At 42.3% G+C, this 16,662-nt stretch overlaps 1 protein-coding gene across 1 annotated transcript in view; it reads right to left on the bottom strand.

Annotated features, from left to right (window-relative positions):
- Flvcr1 (feline leukemia virus subgroup C cellular receptor 1) overlaps positions 1 to 16,662 on the bottom strand; it is a 32,212-nt gene that overhangs the window by 15,172 nt on the left and 378 nt on the right. Inside the window, 6 exon segments of the mRNA XM_029559461.1 lie at positions 4,961 to 5,064; positions 5,249 to 5,316; positions 5,764 to 5,904; positions 12,555 to 12,699; positions 16,175 to 16,615; positions 16,618 to 16,662. The exon segment at positions 16,618 to 16,662 is cut by the window's right edge and continues 378 nt beyond it. Of these exon segments, the coding sequence (XP_029415321.1) occupies positions 4,961 to 5,064; positions 5,249 to 5,316; positions 5,764 to 5,904; positions 12,555 to 12,699; positions 16,175 to 16,615; positions 16,618 to 16,662 (944 nt within the window).

The raw sequence follows: 16,662 nt of genomic DNA, 5'->3' as shown, positions 1-16,662 counted from the left end.
TTGTTTCTCTTGATAATGCTTATCTTTAAGTGTCTTTACCAGATAATTCAGAGACAGAGGACCCTTGGAACTGCCATATCCCACCTCCTCATGATTACGGATTCCCCCAGGACCCCCTCTGGTTGCCCATGCTTGGCTAACCGAGTTAGGCAGAGACTAAGACTGTCACAGGCTGGCATTACCCATGCAGCTGCCCTCAATCATGATGCATTTTTAGCCAAGGACGGGTAAGATGTCCCATGACAAGTACTCCTAAGACAGGACATGCACATGGCCAGGTGCATGATCCAATGACGGGCAAGGCTTGATCAGAAGTGACACAACCTAAGACAGGCAAAAATGCATAAGATTAGAGGAAGGAGATAGCCATCTCTCCTCAGGGAGCTGCCTATGAATGAGGTGGGCAACCCGTGAAATAAAGTCAGTCTGGCCTTAAAATAAAAATAAAAAGGGGGATATGTGGGGACCTAAAGGCCCCACCTTGCATAGGTCTGAAAGGAAGTTACTGGGGGCGTGGCCTGGCTTGCTTTGAAAGTCTGAATACTTCCGCACTGCCGAGGTGTGCATGATCAGTGCGTGACCATCCTTAAGACACATCCTGAGGCGGGGGAGGGGGAATTTCCAGATGCCTTTATAAGCTCTGTAACACCTGCAATAAATGAGTCCCTGCTTGACTAGACTCTCTGTTGCGTCTGAGTGTCCCTGGTACTGGGGGCAGTGTGGGCTGGCAAACGGCGTGCTTACTCATCCCCAATCATCACTCCGTGGGGGTTGCTGGTTCGATACCCTGGCAAGACCAGATTCTGCTTCTTCCAAATGCCTTCCCTGATCACTACAGCATACAAGTCTCTCTTCCACACTCCCTTAACATCTGCACCTTCACAACTGGCAGTAATTTTAGTCTGTTACAGGATCACTTCACTTTTCCTGTGTGAGGACCTCATTTTCCCAAGTAGCCCACACGTCATGAAGACAGGAATCACATGTTGCCTGCCAAGAGCAACCCACACAAAAGAAGCTGGGAGAAAGCACAGCAGCGACTCTGACAAAAAAACTAGCATGACGAAACATGTTTCTATGTCCACCAAGTTTCTGAATAGATAACGCATTAAAGACTATTAAGAACCCAGAGGTAGGAGGATTGCTGTGAGTCTGAGGCTGGGCCCAGTATACAGACTGAGTTCCAGGCCAGTCAAAGCCATTTAAGGAGATGCTATCTCAAAGCCATTTAAGGAGATGCTATCTCAAAAAACAAAAAAAAAAACCAAAAATCTTTTAAGAGTTAATCCTGTGCTGGTCCATGGTTCCATGGTGCGACACTTGCCAAGCATGCACAAGGCCCTGCGTTCACACAAAAAGAAACTTAACCCTTTACATATGCTTTCTTCATATAAAAACTGAATGGGTTTCACTTGAAGCTATAATTTTACAACAATGAATCCACAGTAAGTACTATCTTAAGTTACAGGAGAATTTCAAGAGCAGATGTACTTTGGGAAACGTTTAGAAACAAACACTCTGGGCATGGTGGTGCACGCCTTTAATACCAGCACTTGGGAGGCAGAGGCAGGTGGATTTCTGTGAATTCGAGGCCAGCCTGGTTTACATAGTGAGCGCCAGGACAACTGGGGCTACAGGGAGATCCTGTCTCAAAAAGACCAAAAAAAGAGAAGAGAAGAAGGGAGGGGAGGGGAGGGGGATGGGGAGGAAATAAAAATAAAAAGGAAAAGAAATAAGAAAAATCTTTAAAAAAGAAATGCAATTATTCCTTTATGGGAAAGTGGCTGGTTCTGAAACCTTTCCTGTCTCCCAATTATAGCATTCACTCTTTATGTATTTTGTTGGTTCCACATAGATGCACAATTAACATGGTATCTTCATGCTATGCATCCTGTATGATTGATTAGATGGCACTGTGGCTTGGGAACATTTTAGATAAAATTTATTTTGTATTTTTTTTATGTGTATGCGTGTATTGCCTGCATGTAGGTAAGTGCACCCATATCGTGCAATGCTCGCAAAGGACAGAAGAAGCTGTCAGATCCCCTGGGACTGGAGTTACAGACAGTTGTTAGCTGCCATGTGGGTGCTGGGATTGGAACCCAGGTCTTCTGCAAGAACATTCAGTGTCCTTAACTGCTGAGCCATCTCTCCAGTCCAATTTTAGATAAAATTTTAAACAATAAAGAGGTTTATGATCAATAGTTTTTTTTTGATGAGAAAGAACAATAAAAAACAAGATAGCCAGCAGAGATGGAGCTCTGAGGTCAGTACCAGTTTGATTCTCCTTGTCTGTTCTAATGCTTGTAGTATCTTCAGCAATAGAGCCCTACCGTCAAGTTCTGGAAAGTAACCAAGAGCAATGGCAATAGCCAGTATTGTTCAAGGGTCTATGGGGCTGCCCTGGTCAACAGCTCCAAGCGGGAGTTCAGTTCTGGCACTGTTTTACTTCATTTACTAGCCTATGGTGTCTGGTAGGAGCATTGTTCTCCCAGTACAGGGTAAATTCATTTAAACTCTTGTTATACTGCACATGATTATACTTTAGGAAATGTCTATAGGTTTCCAAATAACTTTTTCAGAAGGCCTTTAGTGTTGGTTATCCTTTCCCACACTTCCTCCTCTGCCCTGACCTCGCATTTCCCACCCCACTTAACGTTTCCTATTCCATTATTCCTTTTTCTCCCTTTACAGCACTGCGTTCTATCTCCCCTCCCATGCTGGAAGGTGCTGTGCATACTACTGGTAAAGTAATCATCAACCTTGCCCAGCTATGAACCCTGTGAGCTACAATAACAACTCACCTAGCAAGATATGCCCACTGATATAATAGTGGCACAAATGTTATAGGGGCAGGCAACCACTTTCAGATTGGATTTTAGGCCCCCTTCACAATATAGAGCCCGTACTTGGCACTGATATCATATCTAGGAACCTGTGACTAGAAAGCTCAGTCATAGAGGAGAACCTGCTACTATTCTGCTGAATGGACATACTATTAAACTGGCTCCTAGTGACTTGTTAAACCCATAAATTAATGCATCTCTCAACTCTCTCCAGAGAAGCTTCTTTTTGCAGCATGATCATTAACACAGAGACCCAAAAGTAATCAATGTGAGGAGAATAAGAGACTGTAGAGAGCTTAGCCCTAAATGGGACAACTATATCACACTCTCCTTTCAAGGTTCAGGGTTCACTGTGGAAGAGCCAGAGATGGTGAATGACAAGGAAACAGTGTTTCCCAGACAACAGGACAGTTACTCATATGAACTCACATCAGTTATGACAGTATGCACAAAACCTATATAAGCTCAAGCCAGACAAAATCCCAATGTGGAGGGAGGGATGTTGGCAAGAAGTCCCAATCTCGACTAAAAAACTGTTGTCAATGGATAGCTGCGTTTACTTTAAGAGTGTGACACTGAGCCAGGCGTGGTAGCACACTCCTTTAATCCCAGCGCTTGGGAGGCAGAGCCAGGTGGATCTCTGTGAGTTCAAGGTCATCCTGGACTACACAGCAAGTTCCAGGCCAGCTGGGGCTACAGGGAGACCCTGTCTCAAAAAGACCAAAAAAAAGGGACTGTGACACTGGATAAGTTGACCACATTCCAGGGGATGGACCCACAACGAAGGGCATTGGGGGCACAAATTAGACTCAAGAAGCCTTAAAAAAAATAGAGGGCAAGAAATGGGACCAGGGGTAGTAAGGTGGGGGTGGAAAGAAGAGGGGGCGGGGCTGGAGAAATGGCTCAGCAGTTAAGAACACTGAATGTTCTTGCAGAAGATCTGGGTTTGAATCTCAGCACCCGCATGGCAGCTAACAACTGTCCATAACTCCAGTTCTAGGGAATCCAACAGCCTCTTCTGTTCTCTGCGAGCACTGCACGACACAGGTGCACTTACCTACATGCAGGCAATACATGTGTACACATAAAATAAAAATAATATTTTTTTTAAAAAAAGAAGAGAGGAGGCCGAAATATGATCAAAATACATTATATGGAATTCTCAAGACAAAACAAAACAAAAATCAACACATGCCAGGCATGGTGGCGCATGCCTTTAATCCCAGCACTTGGGAGGCAGAGGCAGGTGGCTCTCTGAGACTTCAAGGTAAAAAAGACACATTTAAAAAAAAAAAAAAATAGGGCTGGAGAAATGGTTCAGCTGTTTAGAGCACTGACTATTCTTGCAGAAGACCTGAGTTTGAATCCCAGCAGTCACATGGCGGCTAACAACCATCTGTAATTCCAGTTTGAGAGGATCCAACGTCCTTTTCTGTCCTCTGTGGACGCTGCACAATGCTGGTATACTCACATACATACAGGTATAACATTCATACACATAAAGTAAGAATAAATAAATTAATTAATTAAAAAAAAAAAAACCAAGATGAAATTTGTCAAAAATGAAGCTGGGCATGGTGGCACACACCTTTTAATTACAGCAGAGGCAGGCAGATATCTGTGAGTTCAAGGGCATCTTGGTCTACATAATGAGTTCCAGGCCAGCCAGGGCTATATAGTGAGACCCTGTCTCAAAAAGCAAAACAAAATAACAACAAAAATCATATGCTTCTCAGGAAGGGCTCTTTTATGTCTAAATAAGTAAACAAAGGACTAGTTAGAGGGCAAGAAGGTTCAACAAGTATTCAAGTTCTCAAAGTTGAAATAAATATTACCATTAACACAGAAAAGTAGATTATTGAAACATTTTCTTCAGGTCTTAAGTCAGGCATGGTGATGCAGGCCATAGTCTCAGCAGTAGGAATCAGAGGCAGGATGATTTTGAGTTTGAACCTAGCCTGAGCCATGGTGAGTTCCAGGCCACCTTGAGTTATCAAGAGACATCCTGTCTCAAAAAAAAGACTTACCCTCACCAAAAAAAAAAAAAAAAATCCAAGTATTTGAACTCCCAGTGCCTTTATCACACACCACACACGTCAGGTAGCTTTACTTACTTGTATGTTTTGGTATAATCCAGCCACAAGCCACAAAGAAGAGAGCCCACCATTCCAGCCACAACCAGGGTTAGCCCAATCCTCCCAGCATTCACTTCTTCACCCTAAGACAATTGGCAGAAGTGAGTTAGTATTTCCAATTCATATTAATAGTTCAGACCAACTGCGCAGACCTTTAAGCTCAGCACTTGGGAGGCTGAGGCAAGAGGGTCACTGTGAGCTTCAGGACGGTCAGGGCTACATTGCAAGATTACCTCAAAAAAAAAAAAGCAACAACAAAAAGCTTACCTCATAGTATGTCAATATTATTTGATTTAACAATGTTGAAACTGAATAAAATGCTCCAGTCATGATGCCTACAATAGTAAAGAAAAATGTACATTCATCAGTCCACGAAATGACATGGACATTCGTTATCAATGTACTTCTGACAGACCACAAGATTAAACATCACTGCTGTTCCCTTTCAGAAGTGGATGGATAGATACAACACGTAGGCTTACTGGAGATCTGTACACAGTTTAGGTGAGGCTTGAGTGTGCCTGTCAGACAGACATGTGTTGGAAACTTGATCCCCAGTACAGGTGGACTAGAGGAACCTTGAAGAGATGGGGACTCTTTCTCCTCTATTTTAAAAATGTAAAAGGATTTAGGAACTTTTGTTTTTAGTTAAAAATTTAAGTTCATGATGATGCTATGGAGTTTACAAATCAACCTTATTATTGTTCAAACCACTAGATTAAAAATGAAAAGAATCCATAGTGCTCAGTCTGTATGCTGTCAATGAAAACAAGACCACCTACCATAAGTGACCAGCAGAAGGATGAAAGGGACATTTCTAAACAGGTTCCAGATGGAGTTCTTGTAGGAGTACTCCTCAGGAGGGCAGTCCCGCAGAACAGCCTGAGCCTGACTCGGTGGGAATGGAGGTTTTTCCTTGAATGCTGGGAACGTACAGGAAAAGTATTACACATGATCAGGCCAGGTGTAATATACTGTCACACACACACACACACACACACACACACACACACATGTAACTAAGTATATGTGTCTTTCTTACTGAGCAGACAGAATCTGGTTTAAGTCTAAAAAAGTAATAAAAGTCTTTTATGGTGAGTTTTCCCCCCATTGATTTCTAAGAGAAGAATAATTGGGCATTATTCCCTAGCCCTCCAAACTAAAACTCAAGAGATTTGGCCAATCCACCTGAGCGTCAAAATCATTGGTAATGTGCCCCCGCTTGCCCACTGATCAGTCAGCTTTCAGTTCATCAAGATCAATGTTACTACATCAAGGGTGCTACTTCTAAATCCAGTCACTTTGGAATCAGATGATTGAACTCAAGAGGTTTTCACAAAATCATATCTCCATTTCCACAGATTCCAGATGTCACTGGTCATTAAAGTCATCTCAATTTCAGAGATTCATGAAAAATGTATACTTCAGAATTAATGAAATATGGTAAATTAAAAAAGCAAAAAGGTAGTATGTGGGAAAAAGTAATGTTTTCTAGATGATTAGAATCTGTTTCTTCCCTCTCCCCACCCTAGGCCCCCCCGTCCCCGCCGACCTGAGTGCTAACCATTATACCATGCAACCCTTCCCTCCCTCTCCCCCCCTCCCCACCCCGGCAATTTTTCGTTTCTGCTTCCCCTTCTTTTTTTTCCTTTTCCTGACAATTCCTTTTTTGTTGGTGGTGGAAGAGGCCTACTTTGTACTTTGAAGTGGGTTAGAGCTGATGCCGCCACTTGTCAAGAGGAATCATTTGAAAATTCAAAACTAATACAGATTTTGGGATTCTACACAAAGTTTAATAAGCAGAATCCCCAGGATAAAATCTGAGCTTCCATACTAAACACAAAATCCCTAAATGCCATCAGTATATTCAGATAGGTTTGAGAATTGCTGGGTAGGAAGAAATAATCCGTTTAACTTCCACAAAATATTATGCTTCTCTTATTTCCTATTAGCTGCTAAAAATAAAAGATTGTTTTTATGCTAGCAAAAAATTAATTATGGTATAACTAAAACTTATCAAACTAAATGTACTTCTGTTTTTTTCCAGCGCTCAGAACTAAGTCAAGAAGAGACAGAACTCATAGATACTTATTTGTGCTATTCTTACATTGGAGAACTGGTAGACACAAAACATTTAAGTGGCTGCAACTCTTCCTCTTCCTTTCACCCTATCTGATCCTTGCACTGTTAGGATGTCTGGTGTCTTTCCTGCAAGTCTCTTTGCATCCTAGTTAGATAGGAGATATTTCTTTTCATTAACATAGGAAATACAAAACTTCCACAGTTGTAAAGCAAAGTTTCAGATTGTTTAAAACTCTTAGGTTTTTGTTTACTATAGTAAAACAAGTCTAAATGAACTAAATATAAATTCAAAATTTCATACAAAAATGAAAACAATTCTTACCAGTCTTTAACTCCATTTAGATTTATTTTCTGAACACATTTTAGTTTCAGAGGTTAAACTATCTCTCGAAACCAGTATCTACCAGCTACATACTGTGGGAAGGCAGATAACTCCACATGGAGGAAAAGAAGAAAAAAACCCACGTGTCTGTGGCCTTTTTATGTTGAACAGCTATTTCAAAGGAGGAAATACAGCCTTTCCTTTTTCTTTTCAAACTGAAAAGCAATGGTCTATTCTTTTTGCCACTAAAAATCTGTACCAATAAAAGAACAGATTACTGGCCAGGCATGGTGGCACATGCCTTTAATCCCAGCACTTGGGAGGCAGAGCAGGCAGATCTCTGTGAGTTCGAGGCCAGCCTACACAGAGTTCCAGGCCAGCTGGGACTACAGGAAGACCCTGTTTCAAAAAAAAAAAAAAAAGAACAGATTACTGAGATAGTAGTTACTCTCTACCTGGTATTAGGCATAATGTTGCCAGAGGGTTTTAGAGCCCTGCGTTCCCACAGTTCCTCCTATGAAGAAGAGCAAACTACAGCTGTTCAGAGCCATGTGTACTCCTGGAGATCAGATTATAACATTGTCTTTCCATTTCATTATCGGTCGCCATGTGATTCAGAGAAATATTACACACATCATATATTTAAGGCAAATATACATGTGCATTCTGCCTCTGCCCCATATCACTGTATGACTTAAGTCAACTTCTATGCCTCAGTTTTAGTTTCTCACCCATAAAATAGAAATAATGGTAACAAGCTGTTAAGAAGACAACACAAAATGTGAAAGAGTAATTGTCAAATGCTATACAAAATGTATTGTCTTTTCTGAGGAATATTTTTTTAAAAGTCAGAGACTTTGCCTCAAGAACTTAAAATGCTTATAGACTAAATGAATTTCTATTAAAAGCCACAGTTACAGATCTATTTACAGTCACATATAAATATCTCGAATAATCAAAAGTAAAATTACACATACTGTCTACACATTCTTGTGCTTAAGCAGATTAGTATTAAATATTTTCACTGTTACTGCTTTTAGTAGCAACTTATTTAGTGGCTGAAGATTTTAACTGATAAATGAGTTATACAGTTTAGTGCTGAGCTCACAACAGATTTTAAATACAACAGCATTACCACCTATAAGAAGGAATTTGAATTGGAACAAAAACTAAGGGCATGTAAAAATTAAAACGATGTATCTGTAAGTTTTTAAAGATTTTATTATTTTTATGTATATGTGTGTATTGCTGCATGTATGTAAGTGCACCTGTGACGTACAGTGCTTGTGGAGGTCAGAAGAGGGTGTCAGATGATCCCCTAGACCTGAGTTATAGACGACTGTTAGTCATCAGGTAGGTGCTGGGAATTGAACCTGGGACTTCTGCAAAAGCAGCCAATTTGCTTAACTGCTGAGCCATCTCTCCAGCTCCCTGTATCTGTAAGTTTATAAATGGATTAGATTGCCTGGCTTAAATCTGACCTTGCTTGTTTACTAATAGTGACCTTGGGCAAGCTCTACTTCCTGTTATGTGAACTTCAGCTTGACAGGAAAGAGTAGACATCCTTCCTCAGAGATCCTGAGGATTAAATGAGAACAGCATGTAGTGTGCCTTTAACCACGCTTGGCACATATCAACCACCCAAATGTCAGAGGCCAGATTTCTTGAAATAGGAATGGAGAGTTAGTGTAGAACTGAGTGGAAGACTAGGGTTAGTTCCCAGGGACCCTACATAGGGGACATTCACATACACACTCCACAGGACAAGGAATAGATAGGGCTACACAATGTGAACCTTCAAGACAGTCTTTTAGGGAGACTGATGAATACCAACTGAGTACATGTCATATTGCTAAAAACTTCAGCCAAGCTGCATTACATGGTTTGGTTGGACTTCTTAGCAATTATTAGTAGGGTTTTGAAGGAAGTAGAATCATTTCTAAGTAAGGATCTTTAAGGATTTTTCTAATTCAGTCTTCCTCCATAGCAAACATTTGAGTCTGAGGACACAAAGGAGACTTTGCACTTAAATGTCAGACTTTCCAATACAAGACTTTCATAACTGTTTATTACCTTGTTTTGTTTTGGTTTTTTGGTTTAGTTTGATTTTTTTTAAGACACAGTCTCGTGGACTCTAGGTTGGCCTTCAACAAGCTATGTAGCCAAGGATGACCTTGATCCTCCAGCCTCCAACTCTCAAATGCTGTGATTACAGGTATGTGCCACCATGCCTGGCTCTTACCTTGCTTGTACGCTGTGTCTGAAATCATAAGATTGAAATTGTAGGACACTAAGACCAACCTGAAAATAAGCTTTTATCCCATTGTTTCCATTCTCCCCCAGTTCTATTAACTCATAAGCCGTGAGTACATACATTGATATATAAATAGCTCACTCTTTATCAAACTACACAGGATAATAAAGGTCATAACTATTTTATTGTTCTTTCTTCTGTCTTAAAATTTTTTTTTGATTTTTTTTTTTGTCTTTTTGAGACAGGGTCTCCTTGTAACCCCAGCTGTCCTGGAACTCACTATGTAGACCAAGCTGGCCTCGAAAAAGATCCACCTGCCTCTGCCTTCCAAGTGCTGGGATCAAAGGCATGTACTACCACACCCGGCTTTTGATTTATTCTTTATGTGTAAGAGTGTTTTGCCTCAGTGTTTTAAAGTGCACCATGTCGTGCAGAGCCCATGAAAGCCAGAAGAGGGCATCAGATCCCCTGGAACTGGAGTTAAGGCTGGCTGTGGGTGCTGGGAATTGAACCTGGGTCCCCTGGAAGAGCAGTCAGTGCTCTTAACTGCTGAGCCATCTCTCCAGCCCCTCTTTCTTCTGTCTTTGATACGTAAAAATCTATTTCTTTCATAACAGTTTATATATAAATACACATACACATAGTGCAAAAACCTTCAACTGTAGATATCCATTTAAAAATATTTTTAAAAATATTTTAAAATTGTTATTTATTTTTTGACATAGGGTCTCTTTGTAGCCTCAGCTGGCCTGGAACTCACTATGTAGATCAGACTGGCCTTGATCTCCCAGAGATCTGCCTGCCTCTGCTGGGTGCTGGGATTAAAGGCATGCACCACCATGTCCACCCTTTATGTGTATTTGTGTGTGTCTATGTGCACATATATACTCATGAGGGTAGTGCTTGTACAGGCTGCAACAGGATGCTGGATCCCCTTTAGTTGTGAGCCACATAACATGAATGCTGGAACTGTGGGTCCACTCCAAGTGCTTGGAAACACTGAACTATCTCCCCAGCCCCGGTCCCCTTTAAAGATTTTATATAGATACCTAACAATTTATTATTCATTTCTTTTTCTTTTTTTGGTCTTTTTGAGACAGGGTCTCCCTGTAGCCCCAGCTGGCCTGGAATGCACTATGTAGACCAGGCTGGCCTTGAACTCACAGAGATCTGCCTGCCTCTGCCTCCCAAGTGCTGGGATTAAAGATGTGTACCACCACTCCCAGCTATTATTTCTTAAAATTTCTTTTGATTTTTTTATTTTTATTTTATGTGTATGAGTGTTTTGCCTGCATGTATGTAAGTGCAGCTATGTCATGCAAAGCCCACAGAAGCCAGAAGAGGGCTTTGGATCCCTGGGAACTGGAGTTATGAATGGTTGTTAGCCACCAGGTGGGTGCTGGGAATGAAACTTGGGTCCTTGGGAAGAGCAGTCAGTGCTCTTAACTGCTGAGCCATCTCTCCAGCACTATTACTCATTTCTTGCAAAGAGAAAACCAATGGAAGTTTAAATAAAATGGAAGCCTGGGACATATGTGTTGACACAGTCAAAAGAAAAACAATTTTATACTAAAAGCACTACTGTAAGCAGAAGGTTCACTTTTGTAAAACGTGTGTCACCAATGTTTCCCATTTCATCGAGCATGTCAAATGCTCCTACCAAAAAAAGAAGATCTATGAGGTCCCTTCTACCAGTCTAGGCTTCCTTTAAAACTTAAAGGAACTAAAATGGTACCAGGAAGACGTGTCCTTTTTCAGTAGTCAGCACAGTTGACAAATATGCCACTCCTTGACCAACTGAAAACATAAAACACAAGCCTCTGGCTGCGCATGCTGCATGCCTCAGATGAGACTGAGAGAGTGCTCTGTTGGTTTTCTCCAGGGGGGCTGCAGTGTGGGTGACCCTCCTATAGCTGATCCTGCAGCCACACGCAGCACTGCCTAGGGCAACACTCTAGCATCTCCAACAGACATTTCTCTGAAAACAGGACTTTGCATGTGGAGAGCATAAAACAGGAATTTTCATTACTATTATACCAAGGTAAAAGCTTAACATGCAAATCTATAATGTCTAACTATAATGCAAGCTTCATTATAAACGCTAATAATTAAAAGGCAGTCTTTCAACTTCACAGATCTTTTTCCTTAAGATTTTCTGAGTGCCTAAAGGGCATTGTTATAGTTATAGTAGCAACAATATTACTTAAATATACCTTATCTTTTCCCCTGAAATCAAATCAAAACTCTTTCCCTTAAAGAAAAAAAAAAAAAAGAGCAGACCTTCCCAAAGCTGCTTCCAAGATGGTGATGGCTGCTTGCAGCTGGCTTTGACTGACTCCTTCAAGAGACAGGTCCTGACGAGAGGACTCAGGGACGAATGGTGGCAGCAGGGCTTTGCTGGAGTGGCCTAACAAGCAAATAGTTGCCACAGTGTGAAATTCTGCTGAACAGCTCACTGCTGCCCAGGATCATTCACAGGTCGTTTTCAGACCCGGTTCATTTTAAATTGGGTATTCTCCGGAAGATTTCTCATTGATGGGAAGATGGGTGCCTATTTGCATCATTTCAAAGCATAACATGAATTTGTTCCAGGCTAGGTAAGCACTAGATGGAGACGCAGATGAATACAGGAAGAGAAGCCAGGCAACAGGTTTAAAACCAACACTTATCAAGAAGAAAAGTTAGTAGGGAGATAAATGAGAAGGATTAGTCTTTAAACCCTTTAGAATACTAAAATACATGTAATGGACCATAGCACATCCCTAGAGTTGTTCCATTCAGTACCAAGCAAGACAATGCATGGCAAGAACAGAACAAGTAACAGCATTTGAGAGCCATCAACCAAACTTCAAGGTTAGTTACTCTCATATCTTGGGCATGCATTTATCATGACTTACGAAAAATAATCCACTTACCAACTGCTATTAAAATAAATAAAAACGTAGAGATAAATGCTGTTCCGTAAAACATGGTGCTGATGTTATAAGCCAGGAGATCTGTGTTATTCTGAGTGTTGGGCACTAAAACAGGTGGTAACAAAAAGCCAACTGCCGTTCCAAGCTGTAAAATAAATGGTCCAGTTAACAGTTATTAATAGTGAATTGAAAGTAAACGTTGGAATTTAATAGTACATGAAAGAACAAGCAGTGTGCACAGAATGCACTAAAATCCTAAAATGTCTTTTCTAAGGTCTTTGTTACTACCTCATTGCTAAAGGAAAATTGCTGATACACTTCTCTTCTACAGTTGATAAGGGAATCAAGAACTTACAACATGAGAAAGGTACTTCTAAACCACATAGCTGATAAGGAACTAGCACACAGCATAAAGAACTCCTACAACTCAAAAGCAAAAAGACAAGAATCCCAATTTTAATTTTTTTAATTTTTATTTTACGTGTATTGTGTTATGCCTGCATGTGTGCAAATGCACCCATGTTGTGAAGTGTCCTGAGGAGGACAGAAGAGGATGTCAGATTCCCTGGAACTGGAGTTACTGACGGTTGTTAGCTTCCATGAGGGTGTTGGGATTTGAACCAGGGTCTTCTGCAACCAGTGTTCTTAACTGCTGAGCCATCTCTCCAGCCCCAAGATTCCCAAATTTAAAATGGGCCAAAGATTTAATAATTTCTCCAGGACACACAAACAACCAACAAGCATATGAGAAAATGCTTACTATCACAAATCATTAGGGAGAAACAAATCAAAATATTCCACCTTATATCCACTAGGATGAGTACAATTTTAAGAACAAAGTATTGTCAAGAATGTGGAGAAATTGGAACCCTTATAAACTGTTGGTGACACTCTAAAATGGTATAGCCACTATGGACATAGTTTGGCAGTTTCTTCAAAGGTGTAACATAGAATTTAGTATATGATCTAGCAATTGAATTTATAGGTATATACCAAAACTGAAAAATGCATTCAAATAAATAGTCACAACAGTCCTCTTCACAAATCTAGTAAACTGGAGCACCCTAGATAAGAAAATAGTTTGCAGTAGTACCTTTTATAAACTTTGGGCTTAAGAAAAAATTTTGGAGGAGCAGAGATCTGTAAAAGAAACTAGAATTAGCTGAGTGCACAAGTGTTCCAAGAGCACACTAGGCACAAAGGCCACAAGGGGGAGAACATGACCTTGGGGAAATGGTCAGTATGAACAGTCTGGCTCAGAGCAGAGAAAGATCATGGGCAGGGAAAGGGGGAGAAGGGTGAGGAGAGAAAGCAAGAGTTTAAAAAGAGCTGAGTGACATTAATCATATAATCATGTAATTCTAAAAGGAATATTCTAGGCCAGTGTATGTTTCTGCAAAGGCCCTGTGTAAGTACACGCTTAGTGTTGCTTATGAAACCAAAGAAGACGTATTATGGAAGTTCTGTCATTCTGAGTTAGCACTGAACATTCTTAGTACTGTGGGAAGTCACTAGTGAGTTCAGGGCAGTGGCAGATTCTGATTCACATTTTCAAAGGTTCTTTCTAGAGACCTGGGAAGTTAAAAGCTGCCATTCAGGAACCAGACACACTTAAATGTTAACAAGCTATATTATTACTTTTGGAAAATAATTTCATTCCGTAATTATTCTGTATTTATCAAGTGGGAGAAACTCACAGTTCCCTATAGTATTAAATTAAATGACCCAGTGCACATAAATCACGTAGCACACTGCTAGACTCTCGGTGAGTGCTCCATAAGGTGGAACATTCTTATGCACAATCACTCCATAAAGGACATGGAGTGACAGGAACCATGGAAGGGACAAGAACATCTTAGGAGATTATAGGAAGACCCAGAAATGTCCTCACAGAAGTCCATCTACAAGTAAAGGTGTCCATTTGTATCCACAAAATCCAAAATAATCCATAGATACGGAGTTGATATTTTTGTCATGTTCAATGAAGTGTCAATCTTGAACATAATTTGGAAATGTAAAATACCTTAAGAAAGCTGGGCATGGTGGTGCATGTCTTTAGTCCCAGCACTCGGGAGGCAGAGGCAGGTGGATCTCTGTGAGTTTGAGGCCAGCCTTGTCTTCCTAGTGAGTTCTAGGACAGCTGAGGCTACAGGGAGACCCCGTCTCAAAAAAAAAAAAAAAAAAAAAACCTTAAGAAAACGGCTGCTATCCAAACACTGAGAAATAACCAAAGTATCAGTCATAAACTATTTTGATACACAGCAACTATGGTTCAAGTAACCCTTTCTTCTTTACTTTTAGAAAAAGTAAATAAATCTAAAGAAATAAGCACATAAGAGTGAGTCTTCCTGGATATTTTAAATAAAACTGTAATCTTGACACAAGTAAGACGAAGTAAGAAAGTAACATTCCCTTGTTACATGAAACAATATATTTAAGAAGGGGTAGGGATTTTAAACCAGATCCTCTTCAAACTGAATGAACACTCAGTATCATTTACATCAAATGTCACAAGAGCCCACTATAAAAATATGCCTGTAGTCTCAACACTGGGGAGGCAGAGGCAGGTGAATCTCTGTGAGTTCAAGGCCAGTCTGGTCTACAACCTGAGTTCCAGGTCAGCTGGGGCTACAGAGAGACCCTGTCTCAAAAAGACCGAAAAAAAAAAAAAAATTTTAAGTCACAGCAAGAAAATCAGTCTGTGATTTGAAAAGATACACAATAGCTTAGCTTGGGGGCTCATGCAGGTGCTCCCAATGCTTGGGAGGATGAGGAAGGTCTTCCAAGAATTCAGGGCTACACTGAACTCTAGGCCAGCCTGCCCTATAGTGAGAAGCCCTGTTTCAAAACATCAAATAGCATACATAAAACCTTTTATCTAGTAATGCTTCTGGAATTCCACTGGCACTTGAATTTATGATGAGAAAAACAAGGTCAATTCTTAAGGAAGCCTTCGGAAATTAAACCCCTACCATTCCACCATCAGGGACTTGGCCTTCCACTGCCTTACAGTTAAGCATGAACACTGGCTGGGCGTGGTGGTGCATGCCTTTAAGTCCCAGCGGATCTCTGTGAGATGAGGCCTACATAGCGAGTTCCAGGCCCGCTGGGGCTACGGGGAGACCCTGTCTCAAAAAGACCAAAATAAAATAAAATAAAAAGTTCTGCGAAGTCTCTGTCGGCAGAACACTTACTTACCATCCATGCATCCCGTTCATCATGTGCCAGGTGTGCTGACTACCTACAAATCTCTACAGGGGCTGCTCACCATGACCTCAATACGGCAACAACACAATACCTATGCAAGTCTGCAGCACTGACAGTGCCTCTGTGTGTGTGTGTGTGTGTGTGTGTGTGTGTGTGTCTCAGACGTGCGCGTGTCAGCCTCAGGTGTGTGCATGCCTGCCTCTGGTGTACGTGTCAATCTCAGGTGTGCGCGTGTCAGCCTCAGGTGCCCTCAGGAGCTGTGCACCTCGCTCAGCACGCGGGGCACGCAGGCTCGCGCCACCCCGGGTTTCCCATGGCGCTGGCGATGGAGCTGCCCGCTGCCCCCTCCTCCGACTCCTCCCCGCCCCGGCCCCCCCGCCCCGCTCCACCCCGGCCCGGCCCGCAGCGCTCACCTGGTTGCCCAGCACCGCGGTGGCACAGGCCGTGGACACCTCCTTGGGTCCGAACCACACCGAGGCGATGCGGGACGGCAGGCCGAGGATGAAGACCTGGGCCACGGCGCACAGGCCCTGGCCCAGCATGGTGACCCAGAAGCCGCGGCGCCGCACGCTGCCGCACTTGACCCAGGCGCCCAGGCAGTTGAGGCCGGAGCCCAGCAGCGCGGTGAGCCGCAGCCCGCGCCGGTCCAGCAGCCAGGTGGCGGGCAGGATGAGCGGCACGTAGGCCAGCATGTAGACCATGGACAGCCAGTCGACGTGCAGCAGCGGCACGCCGTAGAAGTCCTGGAACACGTTGCTGATGATGCTGTACTGGATCCACTGGAAGGCGTTCACCAGCGACGACAGGCTGAACAGCAGCAGCACCACGAAGCGGCGCGGCGACAGCGCGGTGCGCGCGGCCTGGCGGCCGGGGTGCTCCGCGGGGCGGCGCTCGGCCGGGC

Source organism: Nannospalax galili, unplaced genomic scaffold (genome assembly GCF_000622305.1).
Source record: "Nannospalax galili isolate Female #2095 unplaced genomic scaffold, S.galili_v1.0 scaffold648, whole genome shotgun sequence".
In the NCBI taxonomy this organism is placed as follows: Eukaryota; Metazoa; Chordata; class Mammalia; order Rodentia; family Spalacidae; genus Nannospalax; species Nannospalax galili.
Note: the sequence above shows the minus strand (reverse complement) of the source record. Positions and strands in the feature narration are given on the sequence as shown.